This window comes from Mytilus californianus, unplaced genomic scaffold (genome assembly GCF_021869535.1).
Source record: "Mytilus californianus isolate M0D057914Y unplaced genomic scaffold, xbMytCali1.0.p SCAF_18, whole genome shotgun sequence".
NCBI lineage: Eukaryota > Metazoa > Mollusca > Bivalvia > Mytilida > Mytilidae > Mytilus > Mytilus californianus.
This window is the reverse complement of record NW_026262666.1, coordinates 172,191-188,099: the sequence shown is the minus strand read 5'-3', so window position 1 is coordinate 188,099 and position 15,909 is coordinate 172,191. Positions and strand designations below refer to the sequence as shown.

At 32.3% G+C, this 15,909-nt stretch overlaps 1 protein-coding gene and 1 long non-coding RNA gene across 2 annotated transcripts in view; one reads left to right on the top strand and one right to left on the bottom strand.

Moving 5' to 3' along the window:
* Positions 1 to 11,608, bottom strand: part of LOC127726496 (serine/threonine-protein phosphatase 6 regulatory ankyrin repeat subunit B-like) — a 41,729-nt gene extending 30,121 nt beyond the window's left edge. Inside the window, exons 1-2 of the mRNA XM_052233853.1 lie at positions 11,514 to 11,608; positions 8,882 to 9,177 (exon numbers count right to left, since the gene is read on the bottom strand). Of these exons, the coding sequence (XP_052089813.1) occupies positions 8,882 to 9,095 (214 nt within the window). The 5' untranslated portion in view covers positions 9,096 to 9,177; positions 11,514 to 11,608. The remainder of the gene's footprint in view (positions 1 to 8,881; positions 9,178 to 11,513) is intronic.
* Positions 1 to 15,909, top strand: part of LOC127726509 (uncharacterized) — a 264,243-nt gene that overhangs the window by 103,710 nt on the left and 144,624 nt on the right. The gene's annotated exons all lie outside the window — the stretch shown is intronic.

Sequence of the window (15,909 nt, the reverse complement as noted above, 5' to 3'; positions counted from 1 at the left end):
TGAAATAGAATAAACCAACCAAAATAACTTTACATATAGGTGTGAATAAAGTCACCTTGTGACACCCGCTGATTTTTTTGGTTCAACCAAATGCTCTTTCATTTTGCAATGTTTCTCTTCATCCTTCAAATTATTCACTTTTTTTTTCTTTAGCATGTGTATGGGCTGACACTTGGCCGATAGTCTCAACCCTTAACAGTTTGAAAATTCTGCGGTGTACCCTCTTGAACATTATATTCAGAATTAAACCCTCTGTTTTCTGCATTTCTTTGGATTTGTCTTGTTTTTGTACAGTCTTTGATATAACAGCCTTCTTTATTGCAATTAAAACATCTAGTTGTTCTTGTTTAATTATGTTGCCTTTTTTTGTTGCACCTCAGTGTTTCTGTTGTTCATATTTTTCCTCTTATAGTTGATTTGTTTCCCTCACTTTTGGTTTGTAACCCGGATTTGTTTTTCTCTCAATCGATTTATAACTTTTGAACAGCGGTATACTAACGTTGCCTTTTTTCATTGTGTTAGTCTCTCCTCAGTGACACATCTCTTTCTACCAACATTTATAACCTCTATATCGGCTTCACATTCATCTGAATCAACAGTATCTTGTGTAGTAAGCTGACGTATGTTTCTGTCCATATGCCCTTTTTTGTATGTTTCATATAAGGTCACCTGGTGAATAGCCTCAGTCATACAAGTAATCATCTTCGTCAGTAATTCTATTGTTATGCTCTGGTCAGTTAGTCCTCTTAGCATCTACTCGATACTCAATGCGTTGCTGCATCGCTAGTAGGAAGTGACCGTCTGACCAGCATTTCCACTCTGGATGCATAGTCATGAATGCTTTCTCTGCCTTGTTTTCTTAATTATGTAACTCCTGTCTATACGTATCGGGAAAACCAAATCTATTCTACATAGGTGCACACAGCCCAAAGTAGGATCTTTTGGTTTCATGTATGATGTAGAATGCATAAACCATTGCCTCATCTGTAAGTGCTTTTACTAATTCAATGTCTTCTGCATCAGTATCCAATCTTTTGATATCTGCAATCAGCTCGAATAGTATAAAAATAAGCATTCTAAGGATCCATGACGTTGTAAAATGGTACTCTGATTGTTCTCCCATTATCTTGTTTGGAGTTTCAAAATTCCGTAAGCCATTCTGCTGTTGCTGTGATTTGCTATACTGTTGCTCAGCTAACCAGTTTGCTATTGTTGAGTTGTTTGGATGCTGCAAGTAGTTAGGACGTGGCTGTATCTCAGGCATTGTTGTACTAGTATATAAGTAGTTTGGACGTTGCTGGATATCAGGTATTGTTGTATTTGCGTAGGAGTATGTTGGTCGTTGATGTGTCTCTGGCAATGTTTTATAAGTTTAGGAGAAGGTTGGATGTTGCTGGGTCTCTTGCATTGGTGTACAAGTGTAAGAGTATTTTGGACGTTGCAAAACATTTGCATGATGACTTTGACTACTGATTTCATTGTCAGGTTCAATCTGAGGGAAATGTTGAGCGTTGTTCTTCATCTGAAGGTTTTCATTTCTTAATGCCTCTAATGCTTATCTCAAATTTATAATTTTCTTACTCTCATATGATTTTTCTCTTGTCATAGTAGCTATAGCACTATCACTCTTACTTTGAGTTGAGAAAAGAAATGTGTTTGTGCTTACTTCCCTTTGAATATTTTTCCCTGGTAAATTCAAACTAAAATTGCACAAAGAACTAGCATTTTGTTTAAATCGGTAGCCTGGTTCGAGTCTAAATAATTACAAGAAGTGGCATCCCCAAATGAGCAGGTGTCAATATTTGTAGATGCAACAGACCAAATGGAAATGGTTAAACTTGTTAATGTGGTAATTCTCCTACCAATTGAATTTGACCCCTGTGGTATACCCTGTGGTATACGAGATCAGTCTATTAAATTATACATTTTACTGTTAAAATATAGACTAGGGTGAAGATTTTCAATGGAACATTCAACTTGGATTGAAACTTATCCTTGTTGATTTCATACTTAATTACAAAATGATTCAACTTGAATTTATGTATACATTTCCTTATCCTTTCTATCAAATCAACTTAAATTTATATTTATACTTGTTGAATGCACTTATTTGGATAATATGTTTTTCCTTATTATTTGAAAACACTTTATAAAATAGAAAATAAAAATTGCAAATTTGAAATAGACTGTAGATTAAAATTGAAATATACAACTTTACATTTATCTATAACTTAGCTTATTATCAACGATAAATTTATGGAATGGACTATACAATTTACACTATCAAAAACTTACTATTTAATTTAAAAATCAACTTGGATTCATATTTATCCTTGTTGAGAAAGATAAGTTTATGAAATAAACTATATACTTTACATCTTTCAAATGGACTATATATTTTCCAACTTTGACCCTATTGAAAAATTACTTTAATTTTTATAATCAACTTGGATTCATATTTATCCTTGCTGAAAATAGACTCCCAAATTTAAAACTCAACTTGGATTGCAACTTATTCTGGTTAAATAAGGTATTCACTTTTATTATATCTACACTTGGATTATATCTTAGCCTTATTGAATATTTGACTTATCAAATTGTCTAGTTTAAAATTCAACTTGGATTAGAATCTATCCTTGTTGACGTATACTTATTTACTATTTAGTTATCAACTTGGATTTATTCTTTATCCTTGTTGATGTATATTTTTATTTACTATATTATTTCTTTTTAACTGGGATTAAGTTTATCCTTGTTAAATATAAAACTACTTAAATATATTCAATAAGCTAAGGTAATCTCACCAATTGTACTTTTCTTTCCTTTAAGATTTTGTTGAAGTGTCCTATTTAATATGTTTGAATTTGTTTTATATATGTTACCAAATATTATAAAATATGGACAATGACAATTTCAAAACATTTTTACTTATTTAAATGCCTGTAAATGATTGTCTCGTAGATTCTTAAAACTTCCTTAATAAAGAAAAGTTAGTACGATGCCACCAATGATATAATTGTTGCCTTATACTTAAGACAACAATAGGTTATTTTTATATATATGTTTAATAAATCCCTAAATACCTTTGCTAGTATTTTCTTATTGAACAATAACTATTACACTAGCAACAAATATGTTGATATCACTTTTTGAGTTGTGATATAGAAACATTATGTACTGTTGATTTCAGTCTTACTTTCTCATAATTTTGTTGAGGCTTTATTTTCGTCATTAATTATAGTTTGGAGTCGTTCATTTGTGTCAATATCGTGGAAATGATTAAGATGTGAAGCAAAAGTTCTTCTTTCTATAGTATGTTTCCCAAGTTCTGCAGCTATCAGTAACCTGAAGTTATTTTTCAGGTGACGGGCTCAGGAATTCGATATTCAGGGCTATTTGATAACAACTCTCTAAGTTGTTCACTGTTTACTATGTCAACGTCTCTAGTTATAACAAACCAGAGGGATTATATTCTTATGAGAACAATGCACAATAGCAATCGGGAGGTTAAAATGTTACAATCCTCAGGAGAGGAAAAGGTCTGTGATACTTTCTTGTGGTCGATAACTTTGTATGCAAAAGGTATTGCTTAAGTCTATATTGTTATAGGTGTAGTTTTACCTTTGAAGTATCAAGGAATTGTTTTTTGCACAGATGTTTGGGGAAAATATGGTTTATATCTACCCATTGTCTCAATATTGAGATAGGCAGATATAACAATGTATATTGAGAAAATAGCTTATGTACTATGTTCAGTAGCACAATTTTTGAGGATGAATTACATTTTATTTTATAAATGTAATAGGCATAGTGTTCTAAGAAAACGATGAATTAATTTTTTTAATTGGCAAATCAATCAAATGATTTTTTTAAGAACATAATAATGTAGATACATTTTTGTTCAATATCTAAATAAATCCGTAGTATGTAGTTGTATTTCTTATTCATTATAATGTTATTGTCCCCGCCATATGTGTATATTGTATTGTTTTTAATGATTATTGCATTGAATATTTAATGTAAAAATGTATCCGATATCAGCTGGATTGCTTTTGAATAAAAAAGATATTATATTGATAGATATTGATAGCATCTTAACCCTTTTTATGAAACTCTACATTGGAAAACAACGTCTTTCATTATGTCGGAAATAATTGAAAAGGGTTTGAATAGCGTATCATTATTAATGTTCATAAGCATTGCAACCAACCTATACTTTTTATATCAATAATGGAAGTTTGTTGAGCTACTTTAAAAAATGAAGTGAATTTGATAAGGTTATGGGAAACAGTTAAGTTTCGAATGAAATGGAAAACATAATACGGTTTGTGAAAAAAAAATGAAATTTGGTGGGTAATAGTGGATTAAAATAGGCAACATTAGTTAGGACATGCGTCTCGCATGCGTGACATATGAGTCTCTCATGTGTGACAAATGCGTTTCTCCTCATGTCACACGTGATTTTGAGGCGTTTCCTGCCACGCATATGACACACGTGTGGAAAACGCATGTGGTACACATGATTCAACCATGTAATCATGCGTTTTACATGTATGTGAAAGTACGCATGTGACACATGAGCAAGTAAACCCACGTAAACCGCATGGCGTATGTATTAGATATATTTTTCTTAAATGTCCTCACATATGGAGTTTTTATAAAATCATAAAAGTTAGCATGAAGCAAAACTTTAATTACTACCTGATTGTGAAATAATATATAATCAACCAAAGATAATTCAAAATAAACAAAACAGATATTCAAGAATAAGTGGTTCCTGCATTAAAAATAGCTGTAATTAACTAGCCAGCATCCAGCATGCAACATTTATATCCTAAAATTTTCCTTAAGTGAAAGCTTTCTTGTGAATTTCATGTGAAGGAAGCTAATATAAGATATCCACTAGAAAGGAAATAAATAAAACATTCAGTGCTCTTGATTCTTAACAATATGAGAGGCATTTTTAAATCAACCTTATCAACGTTAAACCTCTTCTACTCGCATGCAAATGATATAATTCCTGAAAATCTACTGATCAAGACATAAAGCATGTGAGGGTTCAGATCTCAAAAACAAGTTAAAAGAAAACTCCCACATATCCATGTACCTGTCCAAAGTCCAGAACTCGTTGTTGTTTCTTCGAATGTAAGGTGTTGGATGCCTACAAAGAAGTGAATATGGCTCATAAGCCTTAAAACTAAAAACTGTCATCAAGTTTGAAGATGTTTTTTCTTTGTTGTTTCCAGATTCATCTCTGCTGCTGCTGTTTTTACTTTCATCATAAAAACATGATAAAGATCTTCAATTTCTCTTTCTTCTACATCACATTCATATCGACATTCACGTCTAAGTCATTACAACTGAAAGGACGTGCTGGGTCAGCTCCACTTTACCCGCTATATACGATGTTGGTTTACTGATAGATGGATCAACGACTTACTACTTTCGATGACAGAAACCAATCCAACGCTATACCGTCTACATTGTTGTCTATGTAAATACTCGCGTCAGCCTACACTCCAAAACCCATTATGGATGAGGGAGTGGTATGCCGACTGACGTCCGAGGGTCTGTATCCTAGGTGTTAGATAATGGAAAGCCATTTCGCTGTCTTACGACTTTGGTCCTGATAATGCTTCCTGTCATCGTTAATACTATTTCCGAGACTCATCGACCAGTACTTCATCATCGTGGTTAGCGGGCTGCTCAGCTGACAAATCTGGCCCTGAAAGCAGCCGTTGACAGGCAGTAAACAACAACAAAATAGTCAACATACCAAAAAGATCATACAAAAACCAAAATGGCGGCCGTCCTTTTCAACTGTTCCAGCATTTCGATTTTGTCAACAAATTATTTAAACGCTCACCAAACGCCTTCGTTCGTTTAAACCAACTAGATAGATCTCTACATTAAGAATGAAAGATACTGGATCAAATAGTAGTTCGGCATCAAAAGTGCACTTGTCAGATCTGCCACATCTTCTTCGAGTCCGTTTTTGATAGAACCATATGTCAGGGTCATTGCAATATTTTTTTTGTTGCCAATATATTTGTGATATTGGTTTTTTTTTGGGTCCTTTTTCGGGAGCTTAATAGTATAGTAGCGTTCTGTGGTATTGATCGTTTCATTTTTGAAATAAGAAATAACTTGTTTTGTTTTAACCATATCCCCTCTAGGAACAGTAGCTATATTGCAATCACTTTGTCTGTGTACGTCCATTCGTTAAACAGATATTTTAGCCACATTTTCCACAGAACGACTTCATATTTAGTCAGCAGCTTCACATTGATTACTTTTAAAAAAATGATCCCATCGAATAATGTCATTCCGCATGAATTAGAATATTACTATAGAACAATAAATAGATACTAGTATATAGATATATTACATGTATGCTTCATATTTTACTAAATATTGCTTTATAGAAACAAGTTCTTACCGATTCTCATGGTCTCCAACAGTCAACCACTGGATTAGCTGACAAAATATCCTCATAACCGAAGTATCTTCTTCTGTGAAAACTACCAAACTGTTTAACCCTTATATTTTGCTCACGCATGGCATGATGACAATCACGAGTTTTGTGGAATTTCTTAAAAAGTAACAGGTAATTTGCAAATCTGTAGCCTCAGTTTTTGGTGGGGTTCGTGTTGCTCAGTCTTTAGTTTTCTATGCTGAGTTTTCTGTACTGTTGTTTGTCTGTTGGTACCTTTTGTTTTTATCCATGACGTTGTCAGTTCATTTTCGACTTATGAGTTTGAATGTCCCCTTGGTATCTTTCGCCTCTCTTTTAAATATGTATTGTATCAGCAAAGATCAGATTCAGTTTTTTCCGTTCAAGTGTCTTTCTGCCTCTTTCAAGCCAAGGGTACTATCAGTGTCGAATGTTACATCAAAATCTGTCTGGATATTTTTATAATTCACGAGAAGTTCTTCAATGTTTCAAATATGCAACACACCAATATATGTTCTATTGAAAACATTCAAAAGTGTATCGTATGACAAGTACATGCATGAAATTTTCTGTTGAACAAGAGCATTTAGATTTTTCGCCTTTTTAGTTGAATTAGTATTGATAAAAGTTTCCAATAATGTCTACATGTGTAATGGAACGCCATATTGCCATTATTTTAGAGTATTCAAATATTTCCAATCCAATGGTTCAATATCTCTTTTTTCTCAGGAAGGACCGTTTTCTTCAGATCATTGTCTTATGCATATTGGTGGATATGAGTATTAATCACATGATGATATATTCGTGCATTTATATAATCACAACGCAGTCTAAAGTGATTTAAACTGTCCTTTACATTTTTGGATCATGTCAAAGATGTTGACCGAGAAAATATTATAGACCAAAATTGAATGCTATGTTTGCTTTTAATCCTGCTTTTAATTAAAAATGAACATGATGAAATGTCATGAAGGATAAATTGTCAACAATGTTTGGTAATTCCACAACTACGTTGATTTCTTTGCAATGGGAACATTTTCGTGTACAGTCAAACCACACTAAATTCTCAAACGGTTGTTCTTTGTTCAATTCTATATCGTGGTGATCAATGATTTGTCGGCAAATGGATTTCACTGTTGGTAAAACATTTGATGGTTTCATAATCTGAGGCAAGCACGTTCCTCACAGTTTTCATATATGACTGCTAAGCTACATCATATAGACCAACAGATTAATGTAATAGCTTTTCAAAAACTTCCATATTTGTTTAAAGCAAAAATTTCAAAGTCAATAGACCATGACTGAGGGAGCAGGGCCGAATAATCTGTACGGAAATTAGATGTGCCATTGCTTATATAATTTCATACCAAATATCACATCACTGACCTACCACTAGTGGTTCCCAAAAGAATTGACCTGATCTCAAACTACTGGTAATACATTGTTGACGACACCATCGCCGCCGTTGGACGCGACGCGAGACGAAAACATAAAATAATATATAATAAGTAAAATAAAATGTTGGATGCTAGTAAGGTCAGTTATCCTTTAATTCACATTTCGAATATATATGTTAAACTAAAGCAACATAAAGTACATAGAGGAAAAGTTGTAAAGTCTTGGATTAGAATATAATAATTTGATAGATTAATTAGAAAAAAAATGAACAAACTTAAATATGTAATATTTGCAAGGAAATAAAAACACATGCCTGAAATTATTTAAAACACAAGGAATAATACAGGCGGATTTGAGGGAAGGCCAGTGGTCCTTGCACCCCCACCCCCTCGGTTTTATGGAGCTACATATATGGTTTATGTATACACGTTTTACATTTTCCACTCTTAACGTTGTCTTGTTTGCATCCCTTTTTCAACATCCTCGATCCGCATCTGTTAAAACCTTAATTAATATGTTAAACAAAATATCAATAATACAGATTTTATAAAATTTCACGAGAGAGAGAATGAAGCAACAGCCATATCCATGAAAATTCATTTCCGAGTCAGGAATTAGAATAAAGAAAAATATTTTATTTTAATAGTAATGAGGGAAAAAAGATTTAACCTTTATTTTACAATTCATTGATAGATATGGCTAATCTAAAACGTCTTGATATATAAATACATGCAATGTACATTTTAATTAATTTGTTTTTCTTTTTTCTTCTCATGTTTTGAATGTATTTTCGCTGTTGTTTGTATAATGCATATCAAACATAAAAATATACGCTGACATTTAACAGCTTGTGTAAGTTTATTATCTTTGTTTTTATACGTTGTAACCCTAACAGTTATTAGCCTGTCAAAAACATAAAACTAACATGACACACAACATCTTTAAAATTCTTAATTCTCCAATATATATCAGCTAAAAATGACACAATAGAATAAATACGAACATATTACTTTTAGTAATAAAACATACCATTTCTTGGAAACAGGAGATCCCATTGGGCCTGGTTCAAAATTCGCTTCTTAGACAAATTTAGGAGAATGGTTCTGGAGGTATTCAGTGTTGAAGAAAGAGTGGTTGGTGGAAATTTTCCATAAAAAAAAGAACGGACCGCCCTCGGCGACACTCCATTTAGCAACAAACATAGCCGGACATAATTCTCTTGATCTAAAGAGAGGGGTGCCATGTTTTAAAAAATATTTTCCTATTTCAGTGTATTTGGTAGTTAACTATATCATCCTTTTCCCATTATATAAATGTCCTAGATCCTGAAAAAAAACCGGTAAAAACTGGTATGCTATTGATATTGAAAATGATTTATAATACATTTATGTTAAATTATGTATAATATGAATGAATGTCGGGGAAAAAACTCACCAAAGACACCAAGAAATGAAACGCTTTTGGTGAAGTTCGTGTTGATCAGCTTTTAGATTTCAATGTGTTTTAGACTGTTGTTTGTATTTGCTCTTTTTTTCTTTCTTTTTTTGCCATAGCCTTGTCAGTTCGTTTTTTGTCTTAAGAGTTGGAATACTCCTTTAGTATGTTAAGCCTCTCTTTAAACTATCATACAAAATGTAAAATGATATTTATGTAAAAAACAATAAAATATAAAACATTAATATTAAACATCAATCAAGAGCAACCACTGTGTGATCGGACGGGTACATGCAATTTAGTACAGGTTAAAACATCTTTTTTAACAATAAGTCTGTTCAATGCTGATGTTTGCAGGGGCAGATCCAGCCATTTAAAAAAGGGGGTTCCTAACCCAGGATCAAGGAGGGGGGGGGGGGGGGTTTCAACTATATGTCCCCATTAAAATGCATTGATCGTCAAAAAGGGGGTTCCAACCCCCGGACCCCCATTGAATCCGCCACTGGTTGCATATTTTTCGTAACAGGATTGTGTCGGAGAGGGCCACTCTGGAACGAACTATAATTTGGTACATACGTTTGCCTTTTTTTTTTACAAGTATTTAAAATGTAGGTCATCTTTATGGATTGAACTGTGTATAAAACTTAGATTTTTTTCAAAATACTAAGGAAGTAGTACCATAGAAATAAGTAACCTCTACTTGGCAAAACCTTTTGGAATATTGGATTGTCAATGCTTTACATATCATAGATATAAGAAGATGTGGTATGAGTGCCAATGAGACAACTCTCCATCCAAGTCAAAAATTATAAAAGTAAACCATTATAGGTCAAAGTACGGTCTTCAACACGGAGCCTTGGCTCACACCGAACAGTAAGCTATAAAGGGCCCAAAAAATTACTAGTGTAAAACCATTCAAACGGGAAAACCAACGGTCTAATCTATATAAAAAACGAGAAACGAGAAACACTTATGAACCACATCAACAAACGACAACTACTGAACATCAGATTCCTGACTTAGGACAGCAAACAAATGCAGCGGGTTTAAACGTTTTAATGGTACCAAACCTTCACCCTTTTTCTGAAACAATAGTGTAACATCACAACATAGAAAGACACACTATAAAATATCAACTGAAATAGCTTAACTCAATCAAAGGACATATTAACACCAGTGAACATACACTGAACAATTAAATTTGACCTATGATACAATGTAAAAACAAAATAAATAAACTAAGGGAAGAATAATAAAAATAATATGTTATATCGGTATGAAATGTTATACAATTTAAGAAAAACAATATGCTCGAACAAAAATATCAGCCATTTGCAATAACTTTAAACACATACACATACCTTTATTTTGTCTTTTTAACATTTTGGTTCGAGCGTCACTGTTGAGTCTTTTGTAGACAAAACGCATGTCTGGCGTACAAGATATTAATTCTTGTATCTATGATGGGTTTATTTACAATGTTATGTAATCAAATTTTAATATGACGCGAACGAATCATATTAATAACTGTAAATAAAAACACTAATTTCTGTTTATCATCAAAAGACATAAAATCACTATAAAAATGTGTTCCTTCATCAAATATTTTTTTTGAAATCGTCATATAAATACACGATAAAAATATCTAATTTAATAAGGTCTTCATTAAAATACAACCACAACCCAATTAAAAAATGATGACGAATATATATTAAATAGAGCGTTTAAGTGCCTATATTCGTCATTGTAAATTGATCATCCGAAACCAAAAAAGACACCAACTGTTGATTTCAACAAATTTTTATATCTTTTTATCTTTGGCTTTTGCTTAGTTTATGAATCAAAGAAGAACCGGAAATCAATTCGTTTTGTTTTGAAATATTTTTTAGTGTTCAAAATAGCTTGTGTGTAAATTTTATTCTATTGTGGCCGCAGCATTGTCAATGTTGTTGTTATCAATGCTTTTGTTATATAAATTCTTAAAAGAACGAAAGGCTACCATTGTTTCGACTAAGGGAAACACAATATACAAACTTTACAAATTGGAATAGAAATGATTGAATGTGGCCAAAGCTAAAAGCCCAAAACACAAGGGTCCAAGGATATTCTGTCATCTCAACAATAGGAATCGTTTATGGTGTTCAATATTTACAATATTTCATTGTTTTTGTAAAATCAAAAAAGGCATAAATAAAACATTTTTAGTATCCATTGTAATGCAACTTACCAGGACCCTTCAGCTAGTAAACATCCAGCCCAAATTTGATGCACTCAATAAAAAATGTTATTATATCCACATACAAGACAAGTTATGTAGACAAATATTATTTGTCTATCCATGCATTACCTGTAAATAAAGTAAAAACGGATCTAGAATATCTTCGGTTACAACGTAAATCTTTTATATAAGGTTACTCAACAGAAACGATCGGAATGAGATTCATATCACAACTTAGTATTTAATTACAGAAACGAAACTTGGTTTAGATAAAAAAAAATAATTTTCATTTAAAATGGTAAGAATTAACACGATATGCAAATTGAAAAGAAGATATATTGTAATCAGAAGGCCCATATGGGTACTTTCTATTCAAAAACTTAGTTGAAATTTTTTAGATTTTTTGTTTTTGTTTTTACATACTTTACAACTTCATTGACGTTTTTTGCATCTTTCTTATGCTCATTTACTTGAATGTAATAAAATTGAGAATGAAAATGGGGAATGTGTCAAAGAGAAAAAACCCGACCAAAGAGCAGAAACAGCATTAGGCCACCAATGGGTCTTCAATACAGCGAGAAAATCCCACACCCGGAGTCGTGCTTCAGCTGGCCCCTAAACAAAAATGTGTACTAGTTCAGTGATAATGCACGTCATTCTAAACTCCGAAATATATATGTGAACTCAAATTAAAAATCATACAATACTGACAAAGGCCAGAGGCTCCTGACTTGAGACAGGCGCAAAAATGCGGCGGGGTTAAACATGTTTTTTTTTAGATCTCAACCCTCCCCCTATACATCTAGCCAATGTAGAAAAAACAAACACACAGCAATACGCACAGTAAACCTCAGTTTAAAAGAAGTCCGAGTCCGATGTCAGAATAGGTAACAAAAGAAACTAAACAAAATGACAAGGATACATAAATTAACAAAGGACTACTAGCAGTTACTGACATGCCAGCTCCAGACCTCTCTTAAACTGATTGAAAGATTATGTCTTCATCATATGAATATCAAGCACAATCCCTCCCGTTAGGGGTTTAGTACCATACCATCATCAAATATATGAGAAGAACATAAACCGTAGCATGCCAACAACTGGTTTTAGAATAAATGTGTTTATTTCTGATGCAAAAACCCTATAAGTGAATCAATATTAAAGCCAAAATATGAAATCTTTAATGACCCGACAACAGTATCGTAACTATATCCCTTCTTAATAAGTCTTTTTAATAGTTTTGTTAGCTTTTTGAGGTGAATGCCGACATTTTTGTGATTATATTATCCAAATGATGTGTAAATGTGTCGCACTCTCACACAAATTACACGATGTTTTGTATCCTTGTTTTATAAAGTAATGTTATATAACCCTGACGTCTTGAAAGATGTTGAGAAGCCTTTTAAATACATGATTAAATTGGATAAGATCATTTGGAACGTATTATTTCACATACTCATGTTCATAGAGATCCATTTTAAAAGTTGATTCTGCGTTATCAACATAAGAAAGTAGACAATATTTGGCACAATGGTGTCATTAAATATATCAGATAAGGTAATACAATTAACTTTAACACGTATTGTAAGCCAATCGAAAATATCCTGTCCTTTTCTAGGCAGTTTACTTACGAAAACTCTTGAAATGTAGTTTCTGCTCCCCGGAGCACCTCTACTTGTGTATAAAACTGCGTCAGTTATTGTGTTAGGAATGGATCCTCAGATTGATTAATACTTGTGTACTAAATGGCTTCCTGTAATTTTGTGTTACTGTATTATTTGTGTAACTTAAGGCTTTTCATTGTTTTTTATTTTGAAGGATGAGCGTTCTCCAGCTGCTTATTAGTTTTACCAGTGTAAATGAATATATTCCTTTTTTGTTTGTATCTTAGTGGGGTGCCCAGTGTCCAAAAATTCCTCTAGTTAATGAGTTTATGTTAACGGAATAACACACGGCTATTTTGTTTTAGCAAATTAAAGGACAATCATTATATTTTACAATCATGATTGTCGTCTGAAGTTCCCGTTGTCACGATATTATAAATTTAGTTTCTTTACAGGGAACCCCAAGATAGCGTATTGTACGGGGAATTTTTAACATGAAAATACAATTATTAAAATGGAAAGTAAAAGTGATTTTATTATAAGAATTTCAGCATTTTAGTAAGAATAAAATTTTACCCAAAATGTACACCATTTTCATCGAAATCAAAATTACTACGTGTATTATCACGATATTTTGTAGTCTGATCAAAGCAATAATTAAGACACAGTGCATGTGTGTACCAAATTTCATGTGTGAAGTCGTTTTGAAGAAATAAGCAATTAAAACACAATTAAGTCAACATTTTGGCATTTATTAGACTCGGATTATCTTGTACCATTAATCGTTTTCCTGTTTACACTATTATGTCATTAACAAGGACAGTGGTCACTCAATACATTCTCTTTTTTTTTCTTGTTGTGTGGTTGATTTATTTGTTTTGAATAGCCAGTTAACTTTGTAGATTGTTACTTTATTCGGAGGAATATGTTTTGTGTCTGTTTTTCAAACTTTAAATTTTATTGAATAGATAAGATAAGATATTTTATTTTTCCAAATTAGGTCCCCAGGGGTGGGGCATACTCATATAACAAATATAATCTTTACAACATACAGTAATTTACATGACATTCATATAATACACCTAAAATATTGATATAAAGTTATTCAGGCTATTATAATTATGTTAAATATAAAAGTATTTAAGAGTTGCTACTCCAGAAATATGGCAAACGTCCTCTCACTTTATTTTATTTGCAGTTGTTTTTATTTTGTTTTATTTTTTAATATTTTTGGTTGAAATGTAAAAAATATAATTGATTGTTTAGCTGCAACAGGTACCAAGGGAGCTCTAACAAGCCTCCTCGTATCTGATGCAGAGAAACAAACATAAATCACATAAGCAATTTGAAAAAGTTTGCGAACTATTTTGGATAAAAAGGCTTCAAACAGATTATCCTCTCGGTCTCAATGGTAAAATATTAGGACAGGGGAACATATCTAAAACTTCTATCGATGTCATTAATATTGTAGATGAACGGCTAAAAAATAATAGGTCTCATCGTAAACGTAAAAACTGTAATTTACGTATTAAACATCGTATAAATTATACACTTGCTGATCTGTTATCTATAATAAAAAATAATGGTAGACATCAATTACTATGCAGCTTGGTAATATACCAATAAGTAAACTATATGATATTTTTCTGGAGTGCGATAAAATTTCATTTTTTAGCCCGTTGTATGAATACACCCGTATTATCACAGCCTTTTGTCATCACAGGCTGTTTCTTAGTATCGATAAACTTGAAAATCATAAACGACATTTTCTTAAATTAAAATATATAAATAGAGGTATTGATTTTATAAACATGTCTAGTATATTCAATAACTCTACCATCGACAGCCAAATACCTCCATATTTTGATAATACAGAACCACCTTTTATTTCTTATTTTTATTAAATAAAAAACCAGCAGAAGTTTGATTTTTAATTACACGTCAGTTACATCAGACGTCAATATAGAAAGTAATACTCCTTCCACTTGAGACTATAAAACATCTAGATTTAGATATGTTCCCTATAGTCATGTCATTACAGGAGACCTCAGCATTGTTGAAGACCGTGAGGTCAAAACTTTTCTGAAGAAAGGACATGAATATCGTCCTCCATCTATAATAGATTGGAAACAGGTCATTAAAGACGCTCTGTCTGCCTACTGCAAAAATTGGTGTAAACGTGAAAAATCTGATAAAACATTCTCTACACAGTCATTTGAATAAAATCATGAATACTGTTGATATTCGTATATCTCATTTTAAAAACAATTCTGAAATTAATAATAGGGTTCATGATATACCCATTTCTAGAATAAAAATAAAATCAAAGTACTCGCAAAGCGATTTGTGTTCGTACCGGCAGACAAAGCAGCCAATAATGTATTGGTGGTGTGACGCATATATTACACGGAAGTTCTCCAAAACAAAATTAACAATTCTTCTTCATTCAGCTCCGTAAGCTCCACAGATAGTCAAATTGTAAACAAGCATACCACTGCCACTACCCAGCTTAAAGCCTCTTCCGAACATTTGAAAGTTCCGACTATGTACTGGTTACCTAAATTACGCAAACAACCATTTAAATTTCGTTTCATCTCCGCATATAGTAAGTGTTCTACTACTAATCTGTCAGTGCTTCTAACTACCTCCCTTACTACAATAAAAAAACTTGTTATTAACTTTTGTAGTAAAGCTTATGAAAATAATGGTATTAATTGTTTTTGGAGTGTTAAAAATTCTCTAGAGGTTTTAGATAAAATACGTGCTTTTGAGGGTCCTTTTAATTCTGTTGACAGTTCTCA